At 41.8% G+C, this 8,714-nt stretch overlaps 2 protein-coding genes across 3 annotated transcripts in view; both read right to left on the reverse strand.

Annotated features, from left to right (window-relative positions):
- LOC136800980 (nuclear factor of activated T-cells 5-like) overlaps positions 1-8,714 on the reverse strand; it is a 131,482-nt gene that overhangs the window by 18,191 nt on the left and 104,577 nt on the right. Inside the window, exon 1 of one of the 2 annotated variants that reach the window (XM_067057593.1) lies at positions 8,345-8,449. The gene's annotated coding sequence lies outside the window, so the exon portion shown is untranslated. Of the gene's footprint in view, positions 1-8,344; positions 8,450-8,714 lie in introns of those variants that run through there. The other variant, XM_067057594.1, reaches the window with a different exon arrangement.
- LOC136801044 (uncharacterized) lies at positions 68-4,981 on the reverse strand. Its single transcript, XM_067057672.1, has one exon. It carries the CDS (start codon positions 4,979-4,981, stop codon positions 68-70), a length of 4,914 nt encoding a protein of 1,637 aa, XP_066913773.1.

The following is an 8,714-nucleotide window of genomic DNA, read 5'->3' on the forward strand; positions in this document are numbered from 1 at the left end:
GTCTAAGAATGGGTCAAGTTTGATAATTGATGACGATCTTGGAATGGGTTTGTTGGTGTTGAGACACTCAATTTCTTCGTAGTAATTGACTTTGTGAAAGTTGTATCAGTTTCGTCTCAGCGAAGGCGAGATTTTCTGCTCGTAGGTTTGGCTTGTAACGAAGGATGATGCAGAGGATACGTTTAAGTTTCTGCCAACTATTGGTTATACTAGCCAATCTGTCGATAAATTTTTCTGTCGTAGGAGTGATGGAAATGCGATTGGCCTTGACTTCGGGGTCTTCGGGATCCAATGTGATTGACTTGTTCGTCGATTTGATCACTTCCATTGGTTGATGAAGGATTTTTGGTCCCTTGAACCAGCGGTGGTCATTTGAGATCGATTTCATGTCGAGTCCTCTGGTGGTGTCGTCTGCTGCGTTGTCTTCTGATTCGATGTATCTCCACTGATCTTGTCTTGAGTGATGGAGAATTGTGGTGACTCGATTTGACACGAACAGATGAAAACGTCGTGTTTCATTTCGAATGTAACCAAGTACGACTTCACTGTCTGTCCAGAAGAACTCATCGGTAAGTGACACTGGTAACTCTTCTCGAATTAAACAAGCGACTTTGGTGGACGTTTTAGCAGCTGTCAGTTCCATACGAGGGATGGTAGTCTTCTTGATTGGAGCCACTCTTGATTTTCCCATAAGAAGAGTGCACTGGATATCTCCTTGATCATTTTCGACACGAAGATAGCTGGATTGACCATAGGCGATCGACGATCCATCCGAGAAGTGGTGAAGTGAGTAGCTTCTGGTGCCAAAGTTTGGTGGAGCATAGCATCTTCTGACAGATATGGACTGCAGTTTGGGTAGTTCGGCTCTCCAACGTTCCCAAACTGTCTTTTGGCACTCTTCAAGTGGTTCATCCCAATCCTTCTTTTCGACGACCAATCTCTGTAACAGAAGTTTGCCTTCTAGGACGAATGGTGCTGCAAGACCCAGAGGATCGTAGATTGAGCTGATGGTTGATAGAATGCCTCGACGTGTCACTGGTTTGTCTTTCAATACGATTCTAAAGCCAAGACTGTCGTTTTCGATGCACCAGTGTACACCGAGGGCTCTGTCGACTGGTAGGATGTCGGTTGTCAAATCAAGCTCTTTGATACTCTTTCCACGTTCTGTAGGTTTGATTGACTTCAGAACTTCTCTTGAATTGGATACGACTTTCGTTAACTTGAATCCTCCAGCAGCACACATGTCGATTGACTTTCGAATGCCTTTGATAGCTTGTGAGTCATCTGGATAGGATTTCAGTACGTCGTCAACGTAGAAGTTCTGTCGAAGCGTGTCTGCTGTTTCTTGATCGAACTCTGCTTCATTGTCACTTGCACATCGTTTCAGAGCGAAGTTTGCGATGCTTGGTGATGAAATGGCTCCTTGGACGTGGGTGGTCATTACGTATTCTTTGAAATCTGATTGCAGATCTCCATCTGGCCACCATAGGAATCGTTGGAATGTGTGTTGCTCTTCTGGGATGTCGACTTGGTAGAACATAGCTTCTACGTCAGCCATGACAGCAACTTGCTCTAGACGAAAACGGATCAGGACACCGACAAGTTTGTTGATCAGATCTGGTCCTTGTAGCAACTCTCTGTTCAGTGACATACCACGATAGGATGCTGAGCAATCAAGGACGACTCTAATCTTGTCTGGTTTGCTGGCTTGATACACACCGAAGTGGGGGATGTACCAGATCTTGCCTTGCTCTGCCTCCTCCTCACGATGGTCTGTCTGACGGGCATAACCTTTCGATATTAGTTTCTGCATGAAGTCGGTGTAATCAGAACGCATCTTTGGATTGTTTAGTAGCTTCTTCCTTAGCCATTCTGCTCGTTGAACTGCTTGTGGTCTGTTGTTATGTAGATTGACATTCGCATTCTTGAATGGAAGAGGGATTTGATAGTGGTTACTCTCTGATTTGACGATATTTTCGTTCATAATTTGAAGGAACTTCAGATCGTCTTGAGAACGAGTGTGTATCAGACAAGGGTCACCTGGTTCATTGAAGTCGTATTGATACATTCGCAGAAGATCGTTAGAAAGTGAGCTGTCGGAAACCTTTGTTGCGAAGGTGAAGTGATTGGCAACTTTCTGTTGGATGACATCGTGAACTGCAATGTTGTTGCACGAAAGATTGGACTTGCTTCCTGGTATAGGCCCAAGGATACACCAACCAATTCTTGTCTCGAAGGCGTAGGGGCCTTGGTCGATGCTGGGTATGACGTTGATGGGTTCCAACGCTGCTGGGCAATTACCACCGATAAGGATACCGATTTGCACTTTCTCGTTGTCTTGTGGAAGGAATGGACATAACTGTTTCAAATGATGCCAATGGTTGATTCTGTTTGGTGTTGGTATTTCGTCATCGTCGATTGGAATCTCCTCTTGAGTGTAACAAGATGGCAAATCGACGTTTACACCATTATGGAAGTTGATGACCGTCAAGTTTGTGACATGTTTGCAATCGGTGGTCTGTTCACTTGTCAAAGTTCTTATCTTCAGTGAAGTTTTGGTAGATGGTGCTTGAAGAGTTTCAACGATATCTTCTCGAATAAACGATGCTTGGCTGCCACTGTCAAGAAGGGCGAAGGTGTTTACTGATCGATTGCTGTGTCGCAGCGTGACTGGTACGACACATAGACTGACTACGACTCCTTCCGATGATGTTCTTCTGCTACCAACAGATGGGTTTGTTGTGGCTGGTGGTGTTGATTCAGCCGGTGGGGTTGCAGCTGGTGGGGTTGCATCAGCTGCTGGTCTGTCTGATGGATTTCGTTGATTGTCAGGTTGGGTTCTTCGTCTAACGAAACCATGAAGTCCAGTAGGATGTTCTCTGTTGCAGATCTTGCATGTCCTTTTCTTCTTGCATGTCTTTATAGTGTGACTCTCAGTTAGTGGACCATAGCATCCGAAACAAAGCTTTTTCTTGTAGATGATCTTTCTTCTTTCATGGACAGGGTGTTGCAAGTATTCCACACATTCGTCTAAGTCGTGGGCTTTCGAACACTGTGGGCAAGTGACGTTGGTACCAACACGGTATTGTTTGATTGGTTTTCTTTCTCTTTGAGTTCCTGAGTCGTTAGCTCCTCTGGAATAGAGGGGATCGGTCAACAGGCTGATTTCTTCTTCGATCAACATCAACCAATGATTGAGGTTCGGCTCACGTTTTGATTTGCGAATTTTATGAGCTCTGCGGTTCCAACGGTCTTGAACGAATGTTGGAAGCTTTGAATGAAGAAGTTGGATGATGTCAGGATTGTCAGAACTGCCTTGGTTGTTGATGGTGGTTTGGAACTTCTTGACGAACGCGTAGAACTTCTTCATGTTGGCTGTATCACTTGGTCTGATCTTCTGCCATGAACGAAGTTGCTTCTTGTACTCATTGATGATGCGATACTTATCTCCATAATTTTCGTAGAGGATGTTTTTGGCTTCCTTGTATCCGGTTTCAGGAGTTAGATATATACACCCCTGTATCAGCTCTTTTGGTTCACCTTCGACGTGTTTTATCAACTGAAGGAGTCTGGTAGATTCATCTGCGGTTTTTCTTTCGACGGATTCTTCAAATGTGGTCATAAAGAACCAAAACTCAAGTGGATCTCCTTTGAAGGGTTGTATTTGAACGTCAGGTAGCTGCAACGTTTGAATAAGTGATACCATTTCGTTTGCTGTTGGCGTTTGTTGCACTATGGGCTGTGAAGGCTGATTGTTTGTAGGATACGTAGGAGAAGCGTGCTGACTCCACGACGACATCTGTTGATCATCTGTAGTACGATGGATTCTGGAGGTCCTTGTAGGATGTGGACCACGCGGTGGATGTGGTTTCCTAGGAGGATGTTGCTGATTACATGAAGGTTGCTGGTCACGTGAAGGTTGCTGGTCACGTGAAGGTTGCTGGTCACGTGAAGGTTGTTGATCACGTGAAGATTGCTGGTCACGTGAAGGTTGCTGGTCACGTGAATGTTGTTGATCACGTGAAGATTGCTGGTCACGTGAAGGTTGCTGGTCACGTGAAGGTTGTTGATCACGTGAGAGTTGTTGAGCATATGAAGGTTGATTATCACGTGAAGGTTGATGGTCACGTGATTCACGTTGGTTGTCTATGGAGGACTGATCATTGAAGTTCTCAAGAAAATTTGGGTTAGAGTTCGTAGGTGTCGATTGTCTATAAAGATATTTCTCAACCAGGGATTTCTTTGTCTCTACCGGTATCGAAGATAAGGCTTGACTACGTTCCTCCTCATCCTCTTGTTCAAAAACTCTCAATCTGGCTTTTGCTTTGGCGAGCTCCATTTGTTTGGTCAAAAGCTTTTCCTTTTTGCGAGCCTCTTCTTGGAACTGTATAAAAGACTCTTCGATCTCCAACTCGGCTACTCTTGCTCTTTCTTCGAGGGCTGCTTGTCTAGCACTGTATTGTGATTGATGGCTTCCTGATGAGGTCTTCTTTTGACACGAAGAAGAACTGCCTGACTTGGCACTGGCCCTGCGACTCGATCGTGGGCTCAATCTCCTGTTTGAATTTGATACTTCGCTGGGTGTTTTCGATCTTTCGAGGGATTTGTTGCTGGTCTCATCTCCAGCGTATTGAGGTTCGGGGTGCTGATTTATGAAATCGTAAAACTTCCTTTTAAGTTTATGAACGTCTCTATTGACCCTGTCAGCAAACGACTCTGACAGTAAGAGCTCGGCGTCTTCATTCATCAGCATCATGCACTTTGCATGTAGCTCCATAAAGTCTTTGAAAAGAAGGTCTGTGGCTGCCATCTCTGCTCTTGCCAACTCTTCATTTTCGGCGTCTATCGCTTCTTGTATGGACTTCATTTTATTTCGGAGCTTGCGTTCAATTTTGCTTCTTTTCCCCTGATTTTCATCCAGCTGCCACAATCGACCTTTCTCGGTGGGTCGGGCACTGCGTTTCGGGGGAACATACGACATGTCGAGTGATCAAAGGTCGTCCTGGTAGTCGTGGCAAGTGATTTTACTGTAGCGGCCTTAAATCGAAGGGGCGCTGACGAATGACGATAGGATTTCAGAACACGATTCTTGACATTAGAAATCAGGCTAAAAAATCACAAATAGCCATAAATTAGAAAAAGGTAAGAAATTCTACAAAATGCTTCAAATATCTATGTCGAAAATATGAAAGGCCTGCTGCTTGAAAATGGTCTCCAAAAAGGCTGAGATAAATAGAGAGACTCTCCAAAAAATAACAAACGTGGGTGGCACAAAGACTACCCAAAGAGAAAAATACCTCAAAAAAGACACGTCAAAAATTAAAGGCAATGTGCCACCAGAAAATGCATGTATGCCAGAAAGGAAACCCTAACACTGGAAAATAATTACAGGTTCTGGCTGGCTAGGAATATATACAAAAATTATATGGAAATAAAATACTCACTAAAATCACTGTCGAAATTCACTCCCACAACACGACGATCCTCACTCATGAAAACATAAAAAACATCTCACATCTCAAAAATTCGTAAGTCTCAAAAACTGAAATGAGCAGAAAAACGTCACTGATAAATCAACGAATCAGGAGTCAGTATGAAAAAAAAGGGCGAATCAAAAACGAGAACGCAAATGTAGAAAAGACTGTACAAAGAATGCACGCAAAAATCAATTACTATCAAAACTAATTACCGTGCATTCTGAATAAAGAAAATAATTACTAATGGAAGGACGTCTCAAGGGATACCTGACGTCACGTCTATATGTTGCCTACATACAGCAGTAACAGATACTTCACCCTTGCCTGCTAAAACTTGATTGTGAACACCGACAATAAACTCCTTCTCAAAATCTTCAGCGACAGATCTTACAGTAGAGTGAGATCCCAAACACTCGTCTGAGAGACCTCAAATAATAAAAGACCCTTTCATTCAAGTTCACTATCACTGACATCCCTGGCCTGAAGAACATCATCCCAAACGCGTTCTCCAGCTACCTAGTTGGTGAGGCACCTAACGACACCGAGGACGATGATTCTGACGAGATCTTGTCCATTGGATTCACCCTTCAAGCAATTACATGGAACATGGTGAAAGGCAGTGTATCTTTATTGTAGAAGGATCGAAAGGAAATTGGAAATAAACAGCCCGCTGTTTTGCAGTGTTTATAGTGTTTATGGTCCTTAGATTTTGCAATACAGCCACTCGTTTTTTTCAAATGCGGTATCTGTTTTTATAACTAGGGAGATAATAACACATTCCCACAAACTCATAGGAAAGGGTTGGATATTATCTCTGTTATATTTTGAAATTAAATTCTTGTGAATGCAAAATTGAAATAAAAATGGCAGGTGAAGCGCAGGATGGAATGGATGGACTCTGACAATTTTGCAACTTTCCAACTCAAAAGATTCGAAAAAGTAAGAATCAATATAAAAGGGGTTGCGCATGCCCTATAACTCTCACGTCCCTTCACTCTGTTTGCATAGCAAAGACACTGACAAAAGTTAACAATTATGTACAATTTACAGCAGTAAAGCTTTCATTATTCGTCTCCTCGACCCCAGACTCGAGATATTGCATTTTTTTCTTTTTTGGTGACGTCATCAGGCCCAAAGTAGTGAAAAGATATGCCAATTTTAAGTCACAAATAGCCTCATAACCAGTCATAACTCCCTTGATTTCTCCATGAAATTTTTGATTCAACGAGGGGTCAAGATTAGGCGCTGTGGTATAAGGGTCATTGACCTTAGTTGCTGCACAGGGGACTGAGGTTCAATTCCCACTTGCAGCGGTTCACTTGGCAAGTGAATGAACCTTTGCCCGAGTCAACCCATACCATGTGAGGGGAATTGGGTAGTCAATCCAAGGTGCTGACAGGCGCTCATTAAAAAGTATATAGTTAAAATAGGCCTCAAAGCCTCCTGCAACTCAACCAAATAGAAATAGAAATCAAGGTCCTCTTATCTCCTTTAAAACTTGAGATATAGCATTTTGAGGTTTTTTGGAAATCAGAGGACATCATAGGGTCTCTTTACCCCTAATAAAAGCAAACGGTCGATTCGCAAATTTCGAAATTTATGTTCTTAAAGGGTGGCCCATATCCCAAGGGTAAAATAAAAAAAAATAAAAAAAAAAGCACAAAGGAAAGTGAGTTAACTATTAGCGAAAGATTAACACTGCAAAGACTTCAATTCTAAAAGCGCTAATTTTACAAAAGGAGCGGACGGACCGTTACAGAGCGAAGAGAAAAAACGAAGAAGTGAGTTTGTGCTTGTGGAAACATATTTTTTGTAGCATTTCTATATATTTTCTAAGAGTTCTACGAATTTCTGAGTTTTCTCAAAAAATGCGGGACATCTAAGGTATGCCGGCGGAACTCAGGACAAAGAGCTTAAATACGGGACTGTCCTGCTCAATGCAGGACGGTTAGCAACTATAGAATTTGAGAACGCCTGCTGCCTAAGCGCCTATCGCCCAATGGGATTAACAAATAACAAGTGTGTAACCATCATTTTGCCACTTGTTCTTCTTCGTTCCAGACACTCGCGTGTGTTCCACTATGGATTTTTTTCATATTTAGATTAAAAAGCATACTCGGTGCAAAATCGAATTTGTGTATTTTTAATCTTCCTGTTTCCGCACAATGGTTTTTTGTAAACTATTATGTTATTACTTGTTTATATATGCAGACGCCAAAAAAACACACAACAAATTATGAAGAAAGTCAGGGATGAATTACGTAGTCATTTGGAAAAAAAACAAAGGGTGTTGTGCAGTGGTTGTGGGACTGAAAAGGTTATAATTACATCCATGTTCAATTTTTAGCTGCGATGCAAGTAAATTTAATACTCTCATATCATGATCAGGAAATTCTCACATACATATCGTGATTTTTCAATCACATCCCTCGCACATGACAACCCTTGGCATTCCCCGTGTTTGGCCAGGTTGTGGGTCATAAAGATATCTGATGTTACAATACAAAGAAAATTTCCTGATTTTGGAAAAAATATAGAACCTCTCCTGAGCTGACACCGGACATAATAAATTCTTTTAAAGCCCTCACACACTTGAGTTTTTTAAATGTTCTCTCTCTGATTCTTATAGTTTTTGAACTTAGGACCTATCCCTCAAAGTCAATGTTGCCAATATAGGGTAGCAAAACATCCATCACAATGAAATTTAAAACCTTCCAAAAATACCAAAAATGAGTGCCAATAATTGGCAACTCAGACAGTCAGAGAGTTTTCTACTGGCATGATGACAGCCCTATTTTTAGAGCTCATCCCATGGAGCCAAAATGGTTTGTACATTCCAAGAAAAAAAAATGTAAAAATGAAATTACCAGACAACACAATGTGATAAAATAAACAGGAAAAGTTTATTTTTGGTTTCTTCCATCAGACATCTTGATTTTCCACTGCACCTCTCCGGCCCCATTTTCTGTTCTATTTGATCACGTGTCCTCATAAAAACAAAGCAAAAGTCGACTCGTGATAAAAGACACAAAACGAGGGCGAAACTCCACCCATTTTAATTCGGGATAAATACCACGCCAAAAAGGAACACGTTTTCTTTTCTTTTATCACTTTTTTGGTTCGTTTTTCGAATAAATATTTCATTCCATCAAAATAAATTGCTTAAATAAAAAGAGCCACCACAAAGGTAAATATGAATTGTATTGGAATTGACTGCAGAAAGAATATTCCCTCCCG

The sequence above is a fragment of the Clytia hemisphaerica genome, unplaced genomic scaffold (genome assembly GCF_902728285.1).
Source record: "Clytia hemisphaerica strain Z4C2 unplaced genomic scaffold, Clytia hemisphaerica genome assembly, whole genome shotgun sequence".
NCBI lineage: Eukaryota > Metazoa > Cnidaria > Hydrozoa > Leptothecata > Clytiidae > Clytia > Clytia hemisphaerica.